Source organism: Hyperolius riggenbachi, chromosome 4 (genome assembly GCF_040937935.1).
Source record: "Hyperolius riggenbachi isolate aHypRig1 chromosome 4, aHypRig1.pri, whole genome shotgun sequence".
Lineage (NCBI taxonomy): Eukaryota > Metazoa > Chordata > Amphibia > Anura > Hyperoliidae > Hyperolius > Hyperolius riggenbachi.
The window spans coordinates 121,173,334-121,200,896 of NC_090649.1; the positions used below are offsets into that span (position 1 = coordinate 121,173,334).

The 27,563-nt window shown below is 42.4% G+C and overlaps 1 protein-coding gene across 2 annotated transcripts in view; it reads right to left on the reverse strand.

The window, feature by feature from the left end:
• The window catches only part of RASA2 (RAS p21 protein activator 2), a 156,713-nt gene that overhangs the window by 56,108 nt on the left and 73,042 nt on the right, over positions 1-27,563 (reverse strand). The window contains exons 3-7 of one of the 2 annotated variants that reach the window (XM_068280484.1): positions 22,861-22,964; positions 15,610-15,704; positions 5,883-5,956; positions 2,335-2,418; positions 1,484-1,556 (exon numbers count right to left, since the gene is read on the reverse strand). In XM_068280484.1, the coding sequence (XP_068136585.1) occupies positions 1,484-1,556; positions 2,335-2,418; positions 5,883-5,956; positions 15,610-15,704; positions 22,861-22,964 (430 nt within the window). Of the gene's footprint in view, positions 1-1,483; positions 1,557-2,334; positions 2,419-5,882; positions 5,957-15,609; positions 15,705-22,860; positions 22,965-27,563 lie in introns of those variants that run through there. The other variant, XM_068280485.1, reaches the window with a different exon arrangement.

Here is a 27,563-nt window from a genome sequence, read left to right on the forward strand (position 1 = left end):
GAACTGCCACTTCCTCCCAGCCCATAATCAATGGAGATTATGGCTGAGCAAAGCAGGGACCAAAGGAGGCACTGGAAGGTGCCTCCTTTGGTCCCTGCTTTAAGAGTAAGTTAAACATTTTCTGGTTCAGGGGTACTTCAAGGGATTTTGTTTTAATGTAAAAATTCTTCATAGTGCACTGCTGCCTGAAATTGTTTTTTGTGTGTTGAGTACCCCAATATATAAAACCACATGAAATTGCATAGCAAAGAGACACGCAGGACAACTCATTAGTTAAAATGTATGCACTGTGACTTGCCTTTAGTGTAAACAAGCCCTTATATACTCTAAAGACCACCAAGAGTCTATATACACTTTGTAAGCACTATACAATATTTTTCTTACTGTAGGTTATCTTTTTTTTTCTAAATTACCCGGCCTGTGGCTTGAAATACCAAAAATATGACCAGGGCAACAAATACAGAGACAGCAGTGAAGTTTGGTTTTAATTTTGCCAGTTCTGGTGTCACTGGACCCATTCTGAAAAGCGTATCACGCAAATGCATCTAATGAGACAAGCCCAGTTTTTGGTGACACCATTAAAAGTCTCAGTTTAAATTTAAAACTGTAATTTTATATTTGTCATGACTAATCTGACTACAATCTGCTGACTTTTTGATATCCTATATATGGGTATATGATGCATTGCTTGCATGTATGCTTTCTTTTTTGGTTCTCCATAAACTTGAGTTGTGGAAAAAAATATTAATACTGCAGGTAAAGCATAGGAAAAAAATTGAAATACATTGACACAGCGCTTCACTGATGGCAGATACACAAATACTGTATGTTCTGCAGTTATTCTTTAACATGTATTTATTATTTTATTTATTGTCTGGAGATGCACTTTAAAGAGAATCTGTAACGTCAAAACGTCCCCTGGGGGGGTACTCACCTCGGGTGGGGGAAGCCTCAGGATCCTAATGAGGCTTCCCACGCCGTCCTCCGTCCCTCAGGGGTCTCGCTGCAGCCCTCCGTACAAAATGACGTCAATATTTACCTTCCCGGCTCCTGCGCAGGCGCGCTGACGGCTCCGAAGTAGGTGGAAATACCCGATCGCCATCGGGTCTGCTCTACTGCGCAGGCGCAAGTTTCCGGCGCCTGCGCAGTAGAGCGGACCCGACTGAGATCGGGTATTTCCGTCTACTTCGGAGCCGAAAGCAGCCACAGCGCCCCCGCTAGAGCCAGCAAAGGTAAATATTGAATTGACAGTCGGGTCTATCTCCGGCTGTTCGGAGGGCTGCAGCAAGACCCCTGTGGGACAGAGGACGGCGTGGGAAGCCTCATTAGGATCCCGAGGCTCCCCCCACCCGAGGTGAGTACCCCCCAGGGGATGTTTTTGATGTTACAGTGTCTCTTTAAGTTACATTATCTAACAACCACCTTTCACTACTGTTTAGTTTCAGAGATGACACCTATCTGTACAAAGCACATTAAAACTCACTTCAAAGTAGAACTTCTCATTAAACTGAGGGTTGCTAGTTTTCTTCTTCACTTTGGTTTTCTTTTGGTCATTTCTGAGGAACAAGGCAAAGAGTGAAAATGAGGTAAATTATTGGATGTGTGAAAAAAAAAAAAATATATATATACATATATGCAGCTTATGGTGCCTTTAAATCCTTTAAGCTGTTTGGATACCCTACACAAATACTTCCAGGAGCTTATATGGAGAATACACTGCACACCAGCCATAAATGCTGTGTACAAGGACAACCAACTGCCCTCATATTACTGTAAGCAATGCTGGCAGTGGTTGCTGTACAATGCCATCTAAACACCACACAAACATACAATATATGGCGTGCCACCTCTATGCAGCTAGCCCACCAGTTTATCACCAAATAAAATGACCAGTGGCAGCATGGTGAGCAACAGTGCTGTAGGTTTTCATCCATTCCTAGATAATGACTGGCCACAACTGTTAGCTAACCATTTCTATAATGTTGGATCCTTTTTGGTGCAGATGGTTACTGTTCATAGTTGCATCTTGAAGTTAAAGTTATTTGAGTTTTTTGAGAATGACGGCTGGTTGTTTCGGTGAATGTGGTTAATTTCCAGCGATTTTTGTTGGGGTTGAGAACAGGCCTTCGGCCTGTTTTGTGAAGAGAAAGGTTTACCTGAAGCAAGCTAGAAAGAACACTTGCATGGCCAAAAATGAAATAAAGCAATACTGTACACATGTGCTGATTACCTGGAGGCCAAAATGTGTTAACAGAAGTATGAGATGAAATGCAAAGATATCTTCACAAGTGCCATTTCTAAGCTCAGGCTGGGAAGAAAACGGTATATATTTACCTAGATGGACCAACAAGAGACACAGCAGCATAGGCGTCACAGTTCTGCCCATTCACAAGTGGTAAGCCCTCACATTCTAATATGCTGTGAAGAGACAACATGGAGCAATTTAGACAGAAATATACAATTTCAAAACACAACATCTAAAGGAAATAGCAGAAAGGCAATACTGTATCCTCCATAGTGGAACACGGAAACAAAAATGTAAGGCATCTTTTCCACTACATGTGGATCGGTTTTCCAATTGCAATGACATTAGAAAGTAAATTGTGGTGCAGAGTTTCCACTAGTGAGGAGACTTACACAAAAGCATTGCCTGCTGCAATTTTTGAGCATTTGTGTAATGTCCAATGGGAGTGACACAAAATTGCATTCAGAATGCAATGCTATGTGATCCCGGTTTTAGGGTCCTTTTACACTTACCGCGGTGAGTCGCATTGTGGTACTGTCTTCTGCCACAGCTTATTGCAGTGGCCATTCCTGTCAATGGAACATGACACACTGCCTGTGGCGTAATGCGATGGAAGTGGTCTGGGTACCACAAAGGCTGCAGTGCAATACTGTGGTAAGCCCTGAAGTGCCTTGTTATTTTTTACTTTGAGCGGCATCACAGCAATAGCGTGAGGTGGGACTTTTAGGCTCTAGGGCAATACGCACCAGTTAAAAGGACCCTTAATTTCATTACCCCATCTAATTTAATCAAAACTGTAAATGCAAGGGCAAAAAATATAACAAATGCAAGAAAAAGAAGTAAAAAAAAGGGCAAAAATTGCAATTGCCAATAAACATTTACCTGTTGAAATAAAATTGCAATTGCAACACAGAGCATTTGGGCTTTATAGTCCTGTCCTGCTACAGTACTGGTCAGAAGTGTTTAAAGGACCTCTGTCGCAAAAATATTAAAATTTGAAATATATGTCCACATATACAGGTAAGTAGTACATTTCTTCCTTAGTAAAATGAGCCATAAATTACATTTCTCCTACGTTGCTGTCACTTACAGTAGGTAGTAGAAATCTGACAGAACTGACAGGGATTTCTTTATTTTCAAAATGCACTTAGTGAATAGCAGTTGCTCCGTACAACTGCCAAAAAAAGTGTACGGTGAGTAGGGAGGCTGGCCAGCCTATAAATCTTTTTCAGGGAGTGTCTTTATAAAGAATAAAGGTCATACTGAGAATCCCCTATGGAGAGATGGACTAGCAAAAAAAGCTGTCGGTAATGTCAGATTTGTACTGCTTACTGTAAATGCCAGCAACATAGGCAAGAAGTAATTTATAGCTCATTTAACTCAGGAAGAAATATAATTCGTATTTGTATGCGTTTTAAAGTTTAAGATTTTCAAGATAGTTCCTCTTTAAGTCTGCAAACCACTTAGCGAGTGGGACTGCCAACATTGGGGGACAACTAAGCTAGATGCCGAGTCATAACAACTGCAAAAGGCAATGAACATCTGGCATATACAAAGCTCTCCAAAATTTAAATTAAGAATAACTTTTGTTATTTTGTGGCAGCACCATACTATACAAAAAGGAAAAGTGTTAAGTAACCAATACAGACCCTCAAGTGAACCTGTAAGGAGAAAATTGTGAACAATACTTATCTCAGTAGACAAAACAGAAAAACCGAGAGCCCAATATAGTGTAGTATGTACTGGAAAATGGGAGGAAATGAAAAGTAAGTATTATACTTACAAACCTGGGTCACCACAAAGGCAACCACTGTATAGGCAGGTGGGGAGATTAGACATGTCCCCACTCAGGATTAAAATGTTGCTCTCTGTAGATAGAGGAAACAAGGGTGTATCACCCTTCCACCAAGGGTGGATGATTGGATCTGTAAGGATGTACAGAGGCGCCAATAGGGTAAAAAAGACTAAAATTGTTAAAACGTTCAGTAGGCGGTGGTAGACCAGCTACTTGAAGCAGACACGATGCTTGTCCATTCTGGCGATAAATATTTATTCACAAACACTCCAATAGATAACTGGCAACGCGTTTCACGGGCACAATCCCGCTTCATCAGGCAACATACAAATGGAGCATTACACAGCAAAGAGGCAAGCGTCAGCTTGTTATCTCAGTAGAAGGGAGCCTCTGGATTGTTCAGAGGGTTCCCCCTTTGTCCTCAGCCCCAAAGATCCAGCGCTGGGTCCCTTTAAGTATATCTGACAAAGACTTGTCAGACATATGCTCTCGTGGCCACGCTACTGCCTGTGTACAAACACGGCTGTACTGTGCATGCGAGTACACTCTGCACCTGCACAGCAGCATGCTCAGCTTTTTCCTCCATGGCTTTTGTGCAAGTGAAGATCCTACTTGCACATGCTCAGTATGGCCGGAGAGGCGCGTAGCCGCAATAGTAACGAGGGTTCTGGCAGGCAGCAGTGGGGTCGTGGAGATCATGGGAAGCCTTTGGACTAGCCAGAGGCTCCAATCTTCTGAGGTAAATGTCTATTTGTTCTCTCTCCTCATGACATGCTTGCTTGCTTGCTTTAACAACCTTGCAGAAGAAAAAGACAAAAAGCAAACTGTAATATAAAAGGGACACTACGATGAAAAACTATAACATTTTAAATTCATATGTACATATACATCAATGTACATTTGTCCCACAGTAAACTGCTACATTTTTTTTACTACCTATGTAGCTGTCACTTACAGTATGTATTATAATTTTATCAAACCCGCTGCTTAGTTTTTTTCCAGGTAGTGCTTTTGAAGCGATTAAAAGAAACTAAGAATTCCCCCATGAGTAGATAGACTAATCCAAAACCTGTCTGCTAAAGGATAAAATACATCATCATACCTATAATAACTATTGTAAGTGACAGCTGCACAGGAAGTAAAACATTTAATGCGTTAACTATGGTAAAAGTGTATGTATACATATGTATTTTACGTTTTGCAGTTTTTCACCATAGTGAACCTTTAAAAGCCTTCATATATTACAATACGATACTTGAAAAAATTGCACTGTGCTGTAATCAGAGAAAATATAGCAGCCACATTCAAAGGGGACTCTGGGCAAAGTAAAAAGTCTGTAAAGCTCTAGGTTTTCTTTTAATTTTACTTTTGGATGGTAGTAAAAGGGGTTCAGAAACATTGGGGAGTGCAATTTACTGCTGTTACAATCCCCACTAGAGAGATTGCCCTCAGTTCCTTTCCCCGGGCCCTCTGTGTTTTTTTGTAGCTTTAATATGAATGCCGGACAGGAACAGGAAATGAGGGGACAGTAATAAAAGCAGTCTGAGATTCTTATGCTTCTCCTTTCTACAGATATTAATTTACTTTTATGTAGTTCTGTGTTTTAAATGAAATACATGTTTGCCCATAGATTCCAAGGCATTCTTATGCTAGGCGTGCAAGAAGAGGTTAACAGCAATTTGTATTTATTCAAATGTTCTATGCAGCCGCCTACGCTTCCTCTGTGTGCAAGCTACGGAAAAAAGGAAGTGTCCTGGTGGCATCACACAGCCAGTTACACTGACCGCTACACACCACTCATACACAGAGTGCCACTCGCTGCACAGGCCTAGATATACTTACTGTACCATAAGTTGCTGCACAGATCCATTGTCTGTAATCAGCTCATTGAGCTTCAGTTCCAGGTGGACCTTTCCCTAGAAAGTCGGAAAGAACAATTAGAAAGGCAGCCATACTGTGCACTGTGTTATGGTATATGACATTTCCATCTAAAGCTGAACAGGATTAAGTGATTTGTAGCACTCCCACACAGCACAGCAGTTCAGTGATCGTCATAACAGTTTAAATCAGGATTCCATTTATACTACGATGTATTGAATATAGGAATTTAGTTGTCCTGATATTTATAGAAATTCTCTATCAAAGGAAAATAAAAAAACACCGTCCGGTTATGCATTTCCTGTGGGCCTAGGATAGAAAGAACAAGGTATCTGCTGCTTCCAGGGCAGGGAAAAATAATCTGGTTTAAAGGACAACTGTAGTGAGATGTATATGGAGGCTGCCATATTTATTTCCTTTCAAACAATACCAGTTGCCTGGCAACCCTGCTATATGGCTATGGCTAAAAGGATTGGAGGCAGAGGATCAGCAGGATAACCAGGCAACTGGTATTATTGAAAATGAAATAAATATGGCAGCCTCCATATCCCTCTCACTTCAGTTGTCCTTTAAGTATCTGCAAAAAAGACTAAAAATTAAAATATGAACATCTTGATACATATCGAGGATTCATAAGCATCATAACTGAGCACATTATCAGAGAAATAACATTACACATTACACATCACACCAGCATTTAACTTCAATAGTGTTTGTGTTCAGATCCGGTATCTCTGACTGACATTTGACTGGATTTGCTGCATGCTTGTTTCAGGTGTGTGATTAGACACTACTGATGCATGAAGGATCAGCCAGATTGCCAGGCATCTGGTATTGCTTAAAGGGGAACTGAAGAGAGAGGTATATGGAGGCTGTCATGTTTATTTCCTTTTAGACAATACCAGTTGCCTGGCAGCCCTGCTGATCCTCTGCCTCTAATACTATTAGCCATAGCCCCTGAACAAGCATGCAGCAGATCAGGTGTTTCAGTGGTTCAGACTTATAAGTCTGATCTGACAAGACTAGCTGCATGCTTGTTTCTGGTTTTAATTAGATACTACTGCAGAGAAACAGACCAGCAGGGCTGCCAGGCAACTGGTATTGATTAAAAGGAAATAAACATGACAGACTCCATATACCTCTCTCTTCAGTTCCCCTTTAAAAGGAAATAAATATGGAAGCCTCCATATCCTCCTCACTTCAGATATCCTTTAAAAAATATATATAATCCAATATTGGTGCAGTCAATCAATCAAATTTCCACCAATCCCTTCAGATATGTGCAGCTTCCGTTCACCAATTCCTCTTACTAATAGTCCACTATGTGATAGACTCTATTCATTAGAAAACTCACCAGATATTATCACTTCAACTTATAAAGGTTACACTTACTTTTGGGGTTTAGCTCTGCGCCCCCTCCTCACAAAGTGCACCTGTCTATAGACCAGGGTGAATCTCTTCTTATATACACATGATTATATAGCAGGAGACCCAGACTAATCTATTGAGTAGTGCACTTGATCATAAATGTTCTTTATTCTGTTACTGCACTAACCACCCCGGTTACTCATCCATATCATCCCCTTCTTAGGGCTGGTGCACACCAAAAACCGCAAGCAGATCCGCAAAATGCTAGCAGATTTTTAAACGCTTTTTTTTATTTTTATGAGGCGTTTTGCTAGCGTTTTGCGGATTGCTGCTGCGGTTTTCAGTATAGTAGATTTCATATACTGTTACAGTAAAGCTGTTACTGAACAGCTTATGTAACAAAAACGCCTGCAAAACCGCTCTGAACAGGCGTTTTTCAGAGCGGTTTGCGTTTTTCCTATACTTAACATTGAGGCAGAAACGCATCCGAAATCCAAAAAATGCCTCACCCAGGCATTTTTCGTTTCTGCAAAACGCCTGCCGCTCTGGTGTGCACCACCCCATTGAGATACATTGACCAAGCAGATCCGCAGCCGCAAGCGGATCTGAAAACACCCAAAAAGCCGCTCGGTGTGCACCAGCCCTTACTCAGCCATATTACTAACCACCCACCCACCATTACTCAGCCATATCCACATCCACCTCAACTTACATCACCCACATTACCAATTACTCCCCACTCTGCCAAGTCACCAACCACCCCTATCCACACTAATACATCACCAATGAGCCCTATTTACCCTGCCACAGCAGTGTTCTCCCCAGACTCTTTTAGCTGGGTGCTCCACCTGGCTAGTTTTGGTGAAAACCTGGCTGTCATCGGCAGAGTTGTACAGAGAAGCGCCGGCCCTGCATTCTCTCATCATGCCCCAACTTGCTACTTTTTCATGCCGCCCGGCTGGGAAAAAATTCTGAGGAGAATACTGCACAGCATCTACCACTCCCACATCACACTGACACCCCCCATCTACTCTACCATACAACCAACTCCCTCACTCATCACTAAACTCTCTCATGAGCAGCCAACCTTTGCTTTCCCAGGAAAGCAAAAATCCTTTAGTCACTTTCAACTCAGGTACACTTTAACCACTTGCCGACCGGCCACAGCGGCGGGGGGCGTGGTTATGCGGCGATCGTGTCATTTGTGACACGATCAGCCGCCGGCGACAGGCTCCGCCCCCTTGCGCTGTAACCTGCCTGCCGTTCGGAGGCGCCGGAGGGTTACTAGCTACCGGATCGCTGCTACAAAGTGTATATGTTTTGTAATGTATACAAAGAGTATTATACAGGCTGCCTCCTGCCCTGGTGGTCCCAGTGATCGAGAGACCACCAGGGCAGGCTGCAGCCACGCAGGTAAGCACCCAAGCACACTGATCTGCCTCCCCCCCTTCCCTCTGATCGCCCACAGCACCCCTCAGACCCCCCCTGCCCACCCCTCAGAACCCTGTTTGCACCCAATCACCCCCCCCATAATCACCCATCAATCACTCCCTGTCACTATCTGTCCGCGCTGTTTTTTTAGTTAGTCCATAAACTGCCCACTGGGGGCTCCTGATCACCCCCCCCCCCCACACTCTCAGATCCTCCCCAGCCCCCCCCCCCCCCCCCAGCGTACTGTATACATCTATCCTCCCCTGTAATCACCTGTCAATCACCTGTCATTCACCCGTCATTCACCACCTGTCACTGCCACCTATCAGATCAGGCCCTAACCTGGCTCTTACGGGCATCTGATCACCCTCCCACACCATCAGATCGCCCGCAGACCTACCCTCAGATCACCTCCAAAGTGCATTATTTACATCTGTTCTGCCATCTTATCACCCACTGATCACCCATCAATCACCCCCTGTCACTGCTACCGATCGGATTAGACCCCTATCTGCCCCTAGGGCACCCAATCACCTGCCCACACACTTAGAATGCCCTCAGAGCCCATCCCTGATCACCTCACCAGTGCATTGCTTGCATCTATTCCCCCCTCTAATCACACCTTGAGACACCCATCAATCACCTCCTGTCACCACCTGCTACCCCCTAGCACACCTACCCATCAGATCAGGCCCTAATTTGCCCCGTGTGGGTTCCTGATCACTCGGCCAAACCCTCAGATCCGCCTCAGACCCCCTTCCGATCACCTCCCCAGTGCATTGATTGCATCTATTTTCCCCTCTAACCACCCCCTGAGACACCCATCAACCACCTCCTGTCACCCCCTTAGCACTCCAATCCATCAGATCAGGCCCAATACAACCTGTCATCTCAGAGGCCACCATGCGTATAACCGGTTCCACAAAATTCGCCCCCTCATAGACCACCTGTCATCAAAATTTGCAGATGCTTATACCCCTGAACAGTCATTTTGAGACATTTGGTCTCCAGACTACTCACGGTTTTGGGCCCCTACAATGCCAGAGCAGTATAGGAACCCCACAAGTGACCCCATTTTAGAAAGAAGACACCCCAAGGTATTCCGTTAGGTGTATGACGAGTTCATAGAAGATTTTATTTTTGGTCACAAGTTAGCGGAAATTGATTTTTATTGTTTTTTTTGCACAAAGTGTCAATTTCCGCTAACTTGTGACAAAAAATAAAATCTTCTATGAACTCGCCATACACCTAACGGAATATCTTGGGGTGTCCTCTTTCTAAAATGGGGTCACTTGTGGGGTTCCTATACTGCCCTGGCATTTTAGGGGCCCTAAACCGTGAGGAGTAGTCTAGAAAACAAATGGCTCAAAATGACTTGTGAATAGGACGTTGGGCCCCTTAGCGCACCTAGGCTGCAAAAAAGTGTCACACATGTGGTATCGCCGTAATCAGGAGAAGTAGTATAATGTGTTTAGGGTTGTATTTTTACACATACCCATGCTGGGTGGGAGAAATCTCTCTGTGAATGGACAATTGTGTGTATAAAAAAAAAAAAAAAAAATCAAAAAATTGTCATTTACAGAGATATTTCTCCCACCCAGCATGGGTATATGTAAAAATACACCCCAAAACACATTATACTACTTCTACTGAGTACGGCGGTACCACATGTGTGGCACTTTTTTGCACCCTAAGTGCGCTAAGGGGCCCAAAGTCCAATGAGTACCTTTCGTATCTCACAGGTCATTTTGCGACATTTGGTTTCAAGACTTCTCCTCACGGTTTAGGGCCCCTAAAATGCCAGAGCAGTATAGGAATCCCACAAATGACCCCATTTTAGGGCTTCTTTCCACTATTGCGGTGCGGAATCGCCTGGAATCCACCGTTGATGAAATCGCATGCGGATGCAATTCCCCATGCGCTTTTTGCCGCGAATTCGTATAGGTGAGGGTATATGCGATTTTAACCATGTCACTGTCTGTGTGAATTTACATTGGTACCTATGCGAATTTGCGGCAAAAAACGCATGGGGAAAACGCATGCCATTTCCCTATTAAATACATAGCATGCGATTCGCATGCATTCCACTCGCAGGCGAATTCTGCGGCTCTTTTGTGCGTTTTTTCACCGCTGAAAAAAAAACACACCTCAACATCGCTACAGTGGAAACAGGCCCAACCACTTGCATTACATGTGCGAATCCGTATGCGTTGGACGCATGCGGATTCGCGATAGTGGAAACGAGCCCTCAGAAAGAAGACACCCAAAGGTATTCAGTTAGGAGTATGGTGAGTTCATAAAAGATTTTATTTTTTGGCACAAGTTAGTGGAAAATGACACTTTGTGAAAAAAAAAAACAATAAAAATCAATTTCCGCTAACTTGTGACAAAAAAAAAATCTTCTATGAACTCACCATACACCTAACGGAATACCTTGGGGTGTCTTCTTTCTAAAATGGGGTCATTTGTGGGGTTCCTATACTGCCCTGGCATTTTAGGGGCCCTAAACCGTGAGGAGTAGTCTTGAAACCAAATGTCTCAAAATGACCTGTGAAATCCTAAAGGTACTCATTGGACTTTGGGCCCCTTAGCGCAGTTAGGGTGCAAAAAAGTGCCACACGTGGTATCGCCGTACTCAGGAAAAGTAGTATAATTTGTTTTGCGGTGTATTTTTACACATACCCATGCTGGGTGGGAGAAATATCTCTGTAAATGGACAATTGTGCGTAAAAAATAAAATAAAAAAATTGTCATTTACAGAGATATTTCTCCCACCCAGCATGGATATGTGTAAAAATACACCCCAAAACACATTATACTACTTCTCCTGAGTACGATAATACCACGTGTGGCACTTTTTTGCAGCCTAACTGCGCTAAGGGGCCCAAAATCCAATGAGCACCTTTAGGCTTTACAGGGGTGCTTACAATTAGGCACCCCCCAAAATGCCAGGACAGTAAACACACCCCACAAATGACCCCATTTTGGAAAGAAGACACTTCAAGGTATTCACAGAGGAGCATGGTTAGTCCGTGGCAGATTCCATTTTTTTGTCCCAAGTTAGCAGAAATGGAAACTTTTTTTTTGTCACAAAGTGTCATTTTCCGCTAACTTGTGACAAAAAATAAAATCTTCTATGAACTCACCATGCCTCTCAGTGAATACTTTGGGATGTCTTCTTTCCAAAATGGGGTCATTTGGGGGGTATTTATACTATCCTGGAATTTTAGCACCTCATGAAACATGACAGGTGGTCAGAAAAGTCAGAGATGCTTCAAAATGGGAAAATTCACTTTTGGCACCATAGTTTGTAAACTCTATAACTTTTACCCAAACCAATAAATATACACTGAATGTGTTTTTTTTTATCAAAGACCTGTAGCACAATAAATTTGGACAAAAATGTATACAGAAATTTTACTTTATTTGAAAAAATATCAGCACAGAAAGTAAAAAAAATCTTTTGCCAAAATTCATGTCTTTTTTGATGAATATAATAAAAACTAAAACTCGCAGCAGCAACCACATAGCACCAAAAGAAAGCTGTATTAGTGACAAGAAAAGGAGGTAAAATTCATTTAGATAGTAGGTTGTATGACCGAGCAATAAACCGTGAAAGCTGCAGTAGTCTGAATGGAGAAAAAGGCTCTGGTCCTTAAAGGTAACCTTAAGTCTGCCCAAAAAAATAACATTTAGTCACCTGGGGCTTCCCTCAATCCCTGCAGCTGATCGGTGCCCTCGCCATGTCTCGGAGATCCTCCCGTCCTCGTCGGTGACCACTTCCGGTTTCGCCGTCAGGATCCGACAGGCATGGGAATGCGAGCGATTCTTCGCGTTCCCAGCCACAATATCGCCACCTGTGCTGCTTATGCGGCCAGGAGGCCGCAATAGCAGCATAGAGGGCGATATTATGGCTGGGAATGCAAAGAATCACTCGCGTTCCCATGCCTGTCGGCCGGTGACGGACTTAAGGTTACATTTAAGGGGCGAAAAGACTGTGGTCCTTAAGTGGTTAAGGAAAGTAAAAATATGTATAATGCCTGAAGAAGAAACTAAGGGCCTGTTTCTACTAAACGCAGATTGGATGCAAAATGGATGCAGAAAAACTGACTCTAATGAATGCCTATGGGAAATCTGCATCAGAAAAATCGCATTTAGTGGAAACAGGCCTATAGACATTAATTGCGGTGAGTTTTTCTGCATCCATTCTGTTTGCAATCCGCGTGCAGTGGAAACAGGCCCTTAATGTTTGGAAAGCTTGCAATAAACCATGTATAGTTAGTCATTAAAGGTATCACCGGAAATCAACGTTTGTTGGTTTGATGTCTGCATAACAATATGCTAATTTGGACATATTAATCTGAATACTTTTTTCTTGCTGAAGTTTAAAAAGATATTTTATTGATGAGCTGCAAAAACATTTCCTGTGATAAAACTTGGAAAAAGAACTTCACAGGGAATTTATTTTCTCTACAGAACAAAAAAAAAACCTCTGAAAATCTGAATGTAAAATGGTCATACAGGGCAATGCTGTTGAGGGATTTTCTCTATATCACACAGTATGAATGACGTGTATGTGTGGCAGGCTGCAGCAGGCACACCATGGCTATAGACAGGTCTGGACATGTTGGGGGGAAAGTCAGGCTGTCGCTTTGTGGAGCAGAAAGTCACATATAAATGTTTCTCTGAAAAGACTGCAACAAATGGAGATAAAAGCAAAGATAACAAGGGGAACAAATTCAACTGTCCATAAAGGTTATCAGATAGATATAGTTTTGGTAAGCCTGTGTGAGAGTCTATGTGTCACCTCTGCAAACGGCTCTGTCCATCCACAAAGTAGTATTGAAATATATGGAATACTATGCAAGGACCCCTGCAGGTTAGAATCCCAATCAGCAGCTGATACCCCCTTTCCCGCACTAAATCTTTACCTTTTCTCAAATAGATAATCATCAAGGGGGTCATCCGGTCCAGTCTGTGAACCTCGCTGTATTGTGGGAAATGACGTCTCAGTACGCGTGTGTGCGTGTGTGTGTGCCCATCATGTGTGTGTGTGTGTGTGTGTGTTTGCGTGTGTGTGTGTGTGTGCCCATCGTGTGTGTGCCCATCATGTGTGTGTGTGTGTGCCCATCGTGTGTGTGTGCCCATCGTGTGTGTGTGTGTGTGTGTGTGTGTGTGTGTGTGTGTGTGTGTGTGTGTGTGTGTGTGTGTGTGTGTGTGTGTGTGTGTGTGTGTCCATCACATCGTTAGTGGGTGTGTTTACCAATAATGGCAGTTGGTGCTGTCCGACTCTTGTCATGCCTGCCAGTTGCAGAGATGATGACCCCAGGTGGATCAAACATGTAGGAATTACATGTCGATTATCAATAATTTCTTGATCTTCTATTTTTTACCTTCTCACTTTGCAATGTATTGATTTATTTTTTCCCCTACTTTTATGGTTTAGTAAAGTTCCTTTTCAAGTGCACAACCAGACAACAAAGCAATAGGCAGAGAGAGAACTTCAGGACTCATTCACACAGTTGGTCAGCAGTGGGATCATTGCTTCTATGCAGCGTGCCAGGTATTTGCATTCATACATGTATGCCATAGCAGAAGGCAGCAGATTGCCAGATCTTACATTCACTGCCCACTGGCTGCACTGTAGCCACATTGCGTGTCAACTGCTGACACATAAAGCAGCTAAGGACGTAAATACACTAGCGTGCTTCTGTCCGTTTCTCATTTTCCGCGAAGCATATCAGTTTATTGCATTGCTGTGTTGCAGAAAAGCAGACAGAAGTGTGCTAGTGTGTTCCGACCCTAAAGTTTCAGCTGCTAAAATTCGGTTTTGTAATTTTGCACACATGACCAGAAGTTGCTGTGAGTGTCAGATTTCAAGCTCTGTGGGTGTGGTCGATCCTGGTGTCTGAATTGTGTCACCAGTCACCGTTCAGGTCGACTTTAAAGTGGTATTGTCACCATAAAAACCAAAATTTCAACAGCAACTGGTCTGAGTGCATTAAGTGATAAAGACTCTAATCCTGCATTCAAAACTTCAAAACTTTTTCTACTGTTATGGTTTGGAGCTATCACATACTTTAGGAGCACTGGCCCTAGTGCCAAACAGTTGAATGCTGGGAGTTCTTTTTATCTATAATATATTCCTCCTCTCCCATTTATTTCCCTGCCTAGCTGCTTATCAGAAACACCCTCTGATCACTTGTGTTTACAAGCAAGGCTGAGGTGACTCAGCGATTGGATGTGTAAATAAAAAAAAAAAAAAGACAGTGCAGTTCCTAGTTTACACCTCAGTGGGAGTGCCTGAAGACTCTGGGAGGAGGGCAGCTAATGAATACACAATGAGCAAGAGAAGGGAGGGGGGAAAACAAGAGTCAGGGAGGATATGATGTCAGCATTAGTTTGGCAAGATGGCCACTGCCTAGAATAAGATTTTCTGCTTTTCCTTTATAAAATTCACAGGAATCATTACGTGGATAGCACAATACATCTGTTACGCAAGTAGAAGTAGTATTTATCTACTTATACATGTGTTTATTATTTATAGGTTAGCATGGGTGTCGCTTGTTCTTTAAAGGACAACTGTAGTAATAAGGCTGCCAAATGTATTTCCTTTTAAGCAATACCAGTTGCCTGGCAGCCCTGCTGATCTATTTGGCTGCAGCAAAAACCAGAAAAAGCATGCAGATCATCTTGTCAGATCTGTCAATGTCGAAACACCTGATCTGCGTGCTTGTTTAGGGTTAAAAGTATTAAATGCAGAGGATAGCCAGGCAACTGGTATTGCTTAAAAGGAAATACATATGGCAGCCTCCACAGCCCTTTTGCTACAGTTGTCTTTTAACTATTCAATCCTTAAATGGCATTCACACTCACAGAGAACGGAGCTTACCTGAACTTCAGAGTTGGAATCAACAGGCTGAAGAGGAAACCAGGGCTCTTTACCATTGTACCTAAATAAATCCTCTTTTTTAATGGCGACCTTCCCTGTGAAGACATAAGCAAAGCATGAGAAGAAGCGGGAAACTGAAGTAAATTAGCGAACATGCCATGCTAAACTGCTACTCAATAATAAAAGCAAAACTAAAGCCACCCATTTATTTTAAGTAAAGGTGCTCATTAGCCTGCTGGGCGTTCAGATCCCGCGGCCGGAATTCGAAGACAGAATCGTTCAGTAAATGTGAACAATCGATAATTGCCTTCCAATTAGTTACAATCGTTCAAATGGCGTCAAAAGATCGTATCTGACGAAAAAATGGTACCGTTAATGGGCACCTTAAGACTCCAGCTAGATCTTTTGTACAGACAGAAGGAGGTAAATGTAATGGTAAAGGTCTCATTTATCTCCATCACAGCATTCACTATAAACAGGTTAGGATTCTCTATGTTCCCGACAAATAAGGCCACAACTTTGCCTTTCAAGATCACCGGTTGCAAGCACTATGCCATTTTTTGTGCCGATCAACCCGTGGTCACTACACAGTAAGTGTACTCACCCCCACCCCTACAGGCCTGAGCTGAAGGTCTGGCATCACCTGCCTTCACATAGAGAAGAGAGAGACATACACCATTACATTTACCGGTACCTCTCCTAGCCACTCTGGCTGGAGTCCTCCTTCAATTAATGCATAAATGGAGAAAAGGGGATGCTTTTAGATGCGCTTCAAACTCGGTATTGCTTAAAACTTCATATTTTGTTTCAAAACAAAGCTTTGGCACAGAAATCTCCACTTTAGTTATAAAATTGTCATAACTACAGAAGGGTGCTTAAAAAAAAGTATTTTCGCAATTTACAGTTATTAAAAACAATTTCTCTTTTCAATCTGAAGCCAGCTAAGAATTTCCAAAACACACAGCAGTAGATGGCTTTGCGTCGCCACTTTGGCCACGGTACTCTGGAGTACTACCATCATAAGACTGCAGAAAACTCCCATTTTGCTGTAGGAGGAGCAATTTTACCAGTAATACTGATGACACAGTAGCACACTTCGGCTAATTACCGCAAACTGCTTTACCCACAAAGCGTGAGCGTTCCTAGGATAAAGCGTGCCACAGCGCATGTTGTAATAATGGTTTTCGCATTTTGGGACAATCTGAGAGTTCTCATTACATAAACCTGGACATTTGTCTGGCTTCTGCCAGCTGTGTAATTTTTTGTTAATTTTTCCTGCAACGATAAAGGCTACCCATGTAAAATCTATATGTTAATGTGCTCTTTTTAGTTGGCACCTGCAGTTCAATTTTATATACACGTGGTGTAATAAATGACACATTTTATATAATAAACTAAGCTTGTTGGATCATTTTGATAGCTTTAGGGTTATCCTCAAGTTTTTTTAATGAGGTTCTAAAAGCATTGCTTAATCGAGTACCATTTTTTTGCATGTGTCAATAAAGCATTCATTAGCAATTAAAAATTAATTGAAGACCCCCTATATATTTCTGATAGGAAGAGCCGTGCATTTTTTTAACAAATATTGTTAATACTATACTTTAATTCTGAAGGTACACTGCAGAATTAAAGTGATACTGAAGTGAAAAAAAAAAAAAACTTATGAGGTAATGATTTTTATGTGTAGTACAGATTATTATTAACATTAATAGCAAAGAAAGTAATCTTGCTTTAATTTTTAGATCTATAACTTTTTCCACTTAAGGACCGGGCTGTGTTTGGCTGATCTGTGCTGCATGGGCTCTCCAGCCTGCAGCACAGATCAGCTTCGTGGCAGGGCGATCAGACTTCCCCCCTTTTTTCCCCACTAGGGGGATGACCTGCTGGGAGGGGTGGGTCTGATCGCCGCTGTTCCGTGTGGCCGCGCGGGGGGGGTGTTCCTCAAAGCCCCCCTCCGCAGCACGATTCCTCCCTCCCTCTCCCTCCATGGGCAGCACAGGACGGCGATGCGTCCTGCGCCACCTCTGATAGGCTTCAGCCTATCACACGGCGGCGATCCCCGGCCAATCAGAGGCCGGGGATCGCCGATCTCCTTTATGGCAGCGCCGTATTGATGTAAGCGGTGGGGATTTCTTCCCCGCGTGTTTACAATTAGCCAGCGAGCCGCAATCGGAGGCTCGCAGGCTATTCACGGAGACACCCTCCGTGAACTGACATGGAACGGCCGCTCGAACAAGCGCCCGTTTCCATGTAAAACCACAAACGACCAGCCGCCGCCTATCGGCGTTAGCTGGTCGTTAAGTGGTTAAACCACTGCATCATTCTGTCATATTGGCAATTAAAAACCACACACTGTATTTTAAACTATATAACAAGAAGAACTAATGACCCTTTCAACTTCCCTACAGTAAAAACGTATCTAAATCTGTCTCGGATTGTTTCTTTGATGTATAAGTGCTCCAGAAAACAGTGACCCAAGTTGGGTTGGAGTCGGAGAGCTCAGAGAAGCTCTTTTGCATAGATAACAAGTGAAGTTTCTTAACTCTTCCTGTACTGGAAATAATATTCGACATATCTGTGCTACTAATGTTCTGTTGCTTAGATGTAATACACATACAAATCATTAGCTCATACGTCTATTTTCACTTCAGATTCCCTTTAACGTACAGTATAGTATTAACACTATTTGTTAAAATAATATTCTCATTAAGAATATACTAAACAAATACTGACAGGCAAACCACAAATTCTCCCATACACTGGTATTTAATTTGTGAGGTTGAGAGGCGTGAAGAACATCTTCTGAGTGACTTCCTCATTTTTAAATGGAATGGGAACGATTTTTCACATCAAATGAAAGAAAGACCATAATGATAATAAAGTGATTATTAAATAATAAAGTGAAGAGAAATTACTAGTATATCTAGTTGGAGGCATGTTTAGATTTAGTATTTACTACCACTGCAGGTACACATTAATAAAGCCACCTGAATATTATTTTAAAAGGATGGCATAAAATTACTTTAAAATATTTGTTGTGTATGAGGATACGCATTTTGTGTAGTCTGTGAATGTCCACAACGTACTTACGGTACTGTTTCTGTGTAAAAGCAGAACATGTATGCATGTGTCCAGGGCTGTGCAGTTTGTACAAGGAGAGCAGTTCATTTTTATTAAAAATCTTTTTTTTTTTTACTTTTTAAATGTACTTTTTCTGTCCCAGGGATACTGTCATAGCCCCTACATGCCTATAAATGCAGCACCTGAGCTCAATTTTGAGCTTCATGGCAGAGGCTGTAAATACTTATGCACATGTGATTTCTCAATATTTTTTATTTTTAATACATTTTCCAAAACCTCAAGTAAACTTTTCACATCCTTATGGGGTGCTGCGTGTAGAATTCTGAAAAAAAATACATTTAATCAATTTTGGAATAATGCTGTAAAGAGTTGAATCAAACACGTACTGTCCCTCTTGTAAAGGAAATGGAAAAAAAACATAAAGCTCCTGCCCCCCACACAACTGTTGTCACTGGCACATTGCCATGAACCAGGCTACAGATAGTAGAAGATGAGCAAGCATGAAGGTTGAGGCTTATTCGTCTCCCCTACTCTAGCAATCTCATTATACACATCGGACCATCCTGAATACAATGCAAACCAGGCAGGAAATGGAGGAAGGAGTTGAGATAGAGAGACAACGTGTGGCAGTTGAAAGTGATCATGACCTCTGACCAGTGTACAGAGACAGCACATGAACTCTGAAACAAGCCTGCAGTGGATGATGTCACTATATGCTTGTTAACTGAAGTCATATGTGAATATAGCGGAATAGATGGGTTCAACTGTGCTCAGAGGAATTAGATGTTGATTACCTAGCACTATGATAACCTCTTGTGTTGCCTGATTGCTGCTGTTCACCTCCAGTTGTTGTGTTTGTTTATGCACAACACCCACGTAGGAGTCAGTCACAGCATTTACTCATCTACTTATCAAAGTGGAATAATCCAGTGTGAAAATACAAAAAAAAAAAAAAATTTACTCAAGAAGTCTTGTTAAAGTGGACCTGAACTCAGAACTCCTCTCTGCTCTAAAAGATACACAACAGCATAATAACCTTTAGACAAAAAAAACATTTCTTTGTTACAGCTGCAACAAATTCTAAAATAAATCTGCACTGTTTCTACTTCCTGATTCATGAAAGCAGACATATTTTGTTTACAGCCTGTACTTTCAAATGGGCTTATCTGCCATCTCTGCCGTGGCAGTCATGTGACACAGGGAGAAGATCAAATTGCAACTTGTGAGTAAACAAATGCACAGGCAAAACTTTTTAGATACATACAGGGTGCATTTCTGTCATGTTTTCCTTGTGTCCTGTGCAAGAGGTCAGGTCCACTTTAACGCACAATTTGCAATTAGGTAACTCAAGTCTTTCTATTCAAAATTGTCTTGCGTGTTGAAAAAAAAAAAATCACTGTAAAATCCAAACTGTCACGGTGAAAGAATCTTCAATTTCCCTGCAGCTGCTGCCTAGTCTGCTTACGGGAAAAGAACTCGAGAGGCTGCACCACAAAGCCACCACACAGGTCTGTCAGAGAGGACACAGCTTTAACCCACAAATCCCTTCTTCTTCCTCACCAACACAGAAACACAGGCAGGTTGACTTGACTGTATCCCACTGTTCATGTTACATTGTAACCGAGAGGTTTAAATCTGAGTACAAAGCTGTAGCTTTACATGTTAAAGTGGACCTCCGGACTAAAAATCGACTTAGCAGCACTGAAAAGGCTTGGTGTTTCTTTAACAGTTTCACAGCATCAGAACTTTGTTTCTCTTATACAAGCCTCATTTTTAGCTGCACAGAAGAAAACTGCCCGGGCTTTTTTCCCCTGATGCTGTGCAAAGCATGATGGGATTTCTGATTTTGTTGTTCTCGCTCTGCTGTTTTGGTGCAATTTTCTTTTTTTTACATTTTGAATTTGACATTTGAAGCCTAGCGTGTGCAGCTGGGAGGGGTTATCAGGACACAGGACAGTTGGAACTGTGTCTCCTGCTCCTTGTCACCTCCTTTCAACCAAAAAGATGGCTGCCCCCATGACAAAGATGGCAGCCCCTATGAATCACAAACATTTGCCTGTTCTTTTAAAACAGGGTGCGTAAGAGATTATATTACCTATCTATTCTAATTAACATAACTAATGTAACTTAATGACAGTATGTTTGTTTAGGCTGAAGTTCCCCTTTAAACTTGTTACTCCAACTCAAAGGGAAGATGTATCTTGTTTGACGACAACATACTGTATATTTGTACGTATACACACACTATACAGTCTAAAGGTTTTAGGTATTTGTTAAAGAAAGACATAAGTGCCCCACAGGGACCAATCAGCAACTACCACTAGTGGGCAGCGGAATAATTTGCAGCAAGTGACTTCAAGTTTGCGACACCAGGTGTTCTATCACTGGAGGCAGGAAGACTAGAAGTGCGCATCCTGCAGTGGGGAAGGTAACGCAGACCAGGGTTGAGGTCACCAGCCAGTTTCAGGACTGGCCAGTTTCAGGACTGGCAGAACATGGTCAGGGGTTACAGGCGTAAGTCAGGACTGGTAGAACATGATTGGGAGGTCACAGGCTGAGATCAGGACTGGTGGCTGGCAGAACATGGTCGGTGATCACAGGCTGAAGTCAGGACTGGTGGATGGCAGAACGTGATTGGGGGGTCACAGGCTGAAGTCAGGACTGGTGGATGGCAGAACATGATTGGGAGTCACAGGCTGAAGTCAGGAGTGGTGGATGGCAGAACATGATCAAAAGTCACAGGCTGATGTCAGGGCTAGTGGCTGGCAGAGCATGGTCGGTGATCACAGGTTGAGATCATGACTGGTAGGTGGCATAACGTGATTGGGGGTCACAGGCTGAAGTCAGGACTGGTGGATGGCAGAACATGATTGGAGGGTCACAGGCTGAAGTCAGGACTGGTGGATGGCAGAACGTGATTGGGGGTCGCAGGCTGAAGTCAGGACTGGTGGCTGGCAGAATGTGATTGGGGGTCACAGGCTGAAGTCAGGACTGGTGGATGGCAGAACGTGATTGGGGGTCACAGGCTGAAGTCAGGACTGGTGGCTGGCAAAACAGAATCAAAGTTACAGTGCAAGGTCAGGACTGCAGTCTGGCAGAGCAGAGCTGTGATCACAGGTCGAGGTCAGGACCAGAGTTTTAGGCTGGGTTTAACCACTTCTCTACCACAGGGTTTTTCACCTAAAAACCACAGCAATTTTCACATTTAAGGGAGGCAAGGGTTAATGGGCTTAATGGGGGTATAATTTATTTAAAAAAAAACCTCACTGATGCTGATCACTCACTAATGCTGTGTTCGTTATCTGAGATCCTCTCACGAGTGATCTCAGTAACTGTAACAGCATAGAGACTGATGCAATGTTTAGACACATTCTGCATAAATGAGCACTTTATGCAGAATGTGTCTAAACATTGCATCAGTCTCTATGCTGTGCGGAGCATCACATGTGCGGAACATGTGATGCTCCGCACACATGTTCACATCAGCCAATCACGGACCAGCGGGTGCCCGACGTGTATGCACATCCGTGCGGACGCGAACGCGATCGCGCACAGCAGCAAAATAAACAGGAGTTGCCTATCTACGCCCCTGTGACTCAGGTGAAGTATAAAGGGGCGTAGATAAGCGTGGCAGAGGTTGTTAAGTGGTTAAACGTAATCAGTCGCTTTCAACTATAGCGCAACAAACAACTGACGAGAAGGAATTTTTACAGGTCTCATCATCAGATGTCAGATAAATTATAGCTGACAGCAACTGATTCAGTGTAAACCCAGCCTAAATCACAGACTTAGCTCAGGACTAGCACCTGGCAGAGGTCAGGACTGGTGCATGGCAGTGCAGGGTCGGAATCACAGGCTGAGTCAAGGACTGGAAGCAGGCTGAGCTGTGTATAGGTTACTGGCTAAGGTTGGGACTGAAAGCTGGCGAAGGTCAGGGTCTTAGGCCAAGTTCAGGACTGACAGCCGAGTTGGGCACCGCTATATTCTGTGGCCTGTGCACGGGTAATTGAGGTTCCAGCGATTACCAGACCCCAAATGGAAATGTACTAAAAAATATGCTGCAGGGCAATGGCCACACAACCCTAATGGCAGGAGGTTACTAAGGGTGTATCTCCTGTACAGCGTACAGCAACTACAATAGCACACAAAGTTGGCAAGTACAGCACTCACCTATTCGGAGATCCCGCTGTAAAAGATTTTTATCATATATATAAAAGGATAAATAGTGGAATGCTCTTGGAATTTCAAAGTAGAAATCTTCACCATAAAAAGGACTGTTGAGAGAAAAAAGAAAAACAGAAAGAAATGTCAGCACAAATAAAGCAGCTGTAAATAATACAATCAATGAAACTATAACTGAGAATGTAAGGTACGGTCTGGATTCACTGAAAGGAATATGGGGTAAGGCAGAAGAAAGAGACAGTGTTTTCACATTAACCATCTAATCAGATGCTCTAGAAGTTCATATTAAAAATATTTGGCTCGTGATTGGTTGCTTAATTTTAAAGCCCAACTAAACTCTAAATTGGACTAGAAAAATTCTCACAGTACTAATGTTGCTTAGTGTAAATTATACATTTTGAAATTAACTTTTCAAATTAAAAGTTCCCGAAGAACAGCTATGCTTTATCCACTTAGTTAAAGCATGCCTGAAGCAGGAAAATAAAGGCATGATGTAATGTATTGTATGTGTAGTACGGATAATGAATAGAAGATTAGTAGCAAAGAAAAAAAAGAGTCTCATTTTTATTTTCAGTTATATAGCTTATTTTTTTATAACACTGCATCATACTGTTACACTTGCAGTTTTAAAACCACACTGTCTTTTAAGCTATAAAACAATGCAGAAATAATGGCCCTTTGAACTTCAGTTCCTCCAGTAAAACCTTATCTCAAGCTGTCTCTAAGCATTTCTTGGCTGTTTGTTTAAGTGCTTCAGAAAACAGGACTGCAGGGGTTCAAATAGCTCAGAGAAGCTCTTTTGCAGAAATAGCAACTGAAGTTTTTTTAAAGGACAACTGAAGTAAGAGGTGTATGGAGGCTGCCATATTTATTTCCTTTTAAGCAATACCAGTTACATGGGTATTCTGATGATCCTCTGCTGTAATACTTTTAGCTGTAGACCCTGAACAAGCATGCAGCAGATTATGGTCTTTTTTACATTAATGTCAGATCTAACCAGATTAGCTGCATACTCATTACTGGTGTTATTCAGACACTACCGCAGCCAGCAGGGCTGATAGGCAACCGATATTGTTTTAAAGGCAATAAATATGGCAGCCACAATATTCGTCTCACTTCATTTTCGTTTCAGGTTTGTTTTAAAGAGACAATGATTTGTATGTGTAGTACAGCTAAAAAATAAAACATTAGGAGCGGAGCCATGAGTCTAATATTGTTTCCAGTACAGGAAAAGTTAAAAAAAAAAACTCCAGTTATCTATGCAAAAGAGCCATTGAGCTCCACCACTTTCAAAGTCACAGAGAGCTCTGTCTTCTGAAGCTTACTATCTCAAGTTTCAGTCACTGTATTGTTTTTCTGCAGAGGACAGTTCAAAAGTTCACTAGCCTGCTCTGTTAACTCATTTAGAGTGCTGAGTAGATTGTTAACTGCAAATATTAGAGAATGAGGCAATGTTATAAAAAAAACGATATAACTGAAAATAAAAATATGATTTTCTTTGCTACTAATGTTCTAGTAATTATCCGTACTACACAACCAATTCATTATATCATAATTTTTTTTTCACTACCGTGTCTCTAACACCTCCCAGGCATTACTAGTCTCCTCGTAGCCTCTACAGGCCTCTTGTCCTGGCTGCTCCCTTCCAATGTGTGCATGCACTAGTGATGTCATAATTTACTCATGCATGGGGAAGAGCAGGGTTTGCATTTCTGAACCTACCTACCTACCTACCCACACACACACACACACACACACAAACACACACACACAAACACACACACACACACAAACACACACAAACACACACACACACACACACACACACACACACACACACACACACACACACACACACACACACACACACACACACACACACACACACACACACACACACACACACACACACACACACACACACACACACACACACACACACACACACACACACGCCAGCATTGCCCTGAAGTTCAAAGGTGCTGCTGCTGAGGGAAAAAAACAACAAAGCCTAAAAAAAAAAAAAAAAACAAGGGTAACTGCCAGGCCAAAGCAGGTCTCTTAACACTCAGTATACATAATCATGTTTAAAGGAAACCTCAACTGTGGCACAAACAAAGAGTTTAACTTACCTGCAGCTTCTACCAGCCCCCTGCAGCAGTCCTGTCCCACGCCGGTTCTCAACGATCCTCCGTTCCGGCTTAGATTCGGGGTCCACTGCGCTCGCGCGGCCCTTGTCAAGTGCATCCTCGTGCATGTCAGCAAACGTGTCCTGCGCAGGCGCAGTAAGAGGTTCCCTGAAAGGGCTGGCAGAAGCCCCGGGTAAGAGAAACTGTTTTTTCTATGCCACAGTTAAGGTTCCCTTTAATACCACTTTAACGTGAACCTGAACTAGAGATAGCCTTGTCCAATAGTGGATGAGGGCGCTGTGTAGCGGGATGGAGGGAAGCTCTGTCGCTCCCCTTTAGCAGAGAATTCCCTTCATCATAGACTAGATGGGCGGCTAAAGCTTAGATGAGACATAAATTCTGTGGAAAATACCAGCCTGCATGGGAGACAAGAGGTTAATAAAGCTGGGGGTGGCAGAGAGCGATTTTCTCTTTTTCCCTTTTTTTGTATCCAATCTGCACAAGAAATTAAGCATTTTGTACAACAAGAGCATACACAAAGATTTGGCACACAGAGCAAAAAATAAAATAGAATACAACCCTGTAATAGCAGATTATATACCAGTGAGTCATAATAAAATATAAGAAGCTATACAGCTGTTCAAAATTATAAAAAAATAAGGGGAAAATACTGCAGAAAAGAAAAGGCGAATATAGGGGGACAATGGTGGAAGGGAAGTGGAGATGTAAGGGGAATCTGCCATCTATCAGAGGTTAGAATAGTGGTTCCAGTGTTTAGAATATAGGATAGATCAGTATTGGCTGTGAAATCATATGAGGACATGGCTGAAAGGGCAACCAGATCAAAGTTTTGCTTGTTGGAGCTCTTTCACTCTACGAGCTGATCTGTGCGGATTGACGGATCGCTCCTAGGATGCATTTAGAAAAGTAACATGAAAGTCTATTTGACTTTCATATTACCTTTCACATTAGACAAAGAGTTCCAGAGTGTTACGTTGTAACGCATCCGGGAGCTTCGTAACGTCTAGCGCCTTCATTTTCCCGTCATGTGAATTAGAACCACCGCCGTTAATCAGTGTCGCATCGCAACTTCCCAACGTCACGCTGCAGGTCATAACGCATGCATGAAATCAGGTTCATGCACGCGTTATCTAATGTGAGAGAGGCCTTAAAGGACACCCGAGGCGAAAATAAACAAATGAAATAAATGATTGTATCTATCTTCCTTCTAATAAAAATGACTTTTTCAGATATTCTAGTTGTATTGTATGTTTAAATCTACTGAAGTTTTAACTGTTTTATTGTTTTTGCTCAATGACACATTCATTGAAGTATGCCAGAGCTAAAATCTATGAACTATTCACCCTTTTTATCTCTTTCCTGCTCTCAGAAGCCATTTTCTGCTAGGAAAGAGTTTTATTTTTGGAATTTCTTATCAATGAGGGTCACACTGTAGTCACTTCCTGTCTGAGTCAGGACTGAGTCAGCCACTTACATACCTGATATTTAACTCTTTCAGGCAGAGAAAGAAAAAAAGGAACACAGTTGTGTGCTTGGCACTGTACATACTGTTAGAGTTGAGCTGAAATTTTCGTAATTTCGCATTACTATAATTACGCATGCAAAATTTGCGATTACGATGCGAAATTAGCGTAGCGAAATTGCCATTAAAATCGTAATTGAAAATACCGTAAGCGTAATTTTCAACGCGAAATTTCGCGTTTCGTTCATGCCGTAATTTCGCATTAAACGCTACCGTAATTTCGCGTTAAACCGTAACGCTCCGTATAATATAAAAAAGCCGCCGACTTTAAGGGTTAATAGCAAAGCCCCCTTAAATGCTAAGAGCCTCAAATTTGGAGAATATATTAAGGAGATCAGGAGGAATAAGAGGAAAAAAATTTTTTTCAAAAAGACCTTATAGTTTTTGAGAAAATCGATGTTAAAGTTTCAAAGTAAAAATGTATACATTTAAAAACCCGCCGACTTTAACGGTTAATAGCAAAGCCTGCTTAAAGTTTAGGAACACCAAATTCCCAGGGTATATTAAGGGGATCAGTGGGAATAAGAGGAAAAAAATTTTTTCAAAAAGACCTTATAGTTTTTGAGAAAATCGATTTTTAAGTTTCAAGGGCAAAAATGTCTTTTAAATGCGGAAAATGTCAGTTTTTTTTGCACAGGTAACAATAGTGTATTATTTTCATAGATTTCCCCAAGTGGGAAGAGTTTTACTTACTTCGTTCTGAGTGTGGGAAATATAAAAAAAAAAACGACGTGGGGTCCCCCCTCCCAGACCTCTTTAACCCCTTGTCCCCCATGCAGGCTGGAATAGCCAGAATGCGGAGCACCGGCCGCGTGGGGCTCCGCACCCTGACTATACCAGCCCGCATGGTCCATGGATTGGGGGGTCTCGGAAGGGGAGGGGCAGCCAAGCTTTCCCCTCCCCCTCCGAGCCCTTGTCCAATCCAAGGACAAGGGGCTCTTCTCCACCTCCGATGGGCGGTGGAGGTGGAGGCCGCGATTTCCTGGGTGGGGGGTTCATGGTGGAATCTGGGAGTCCCC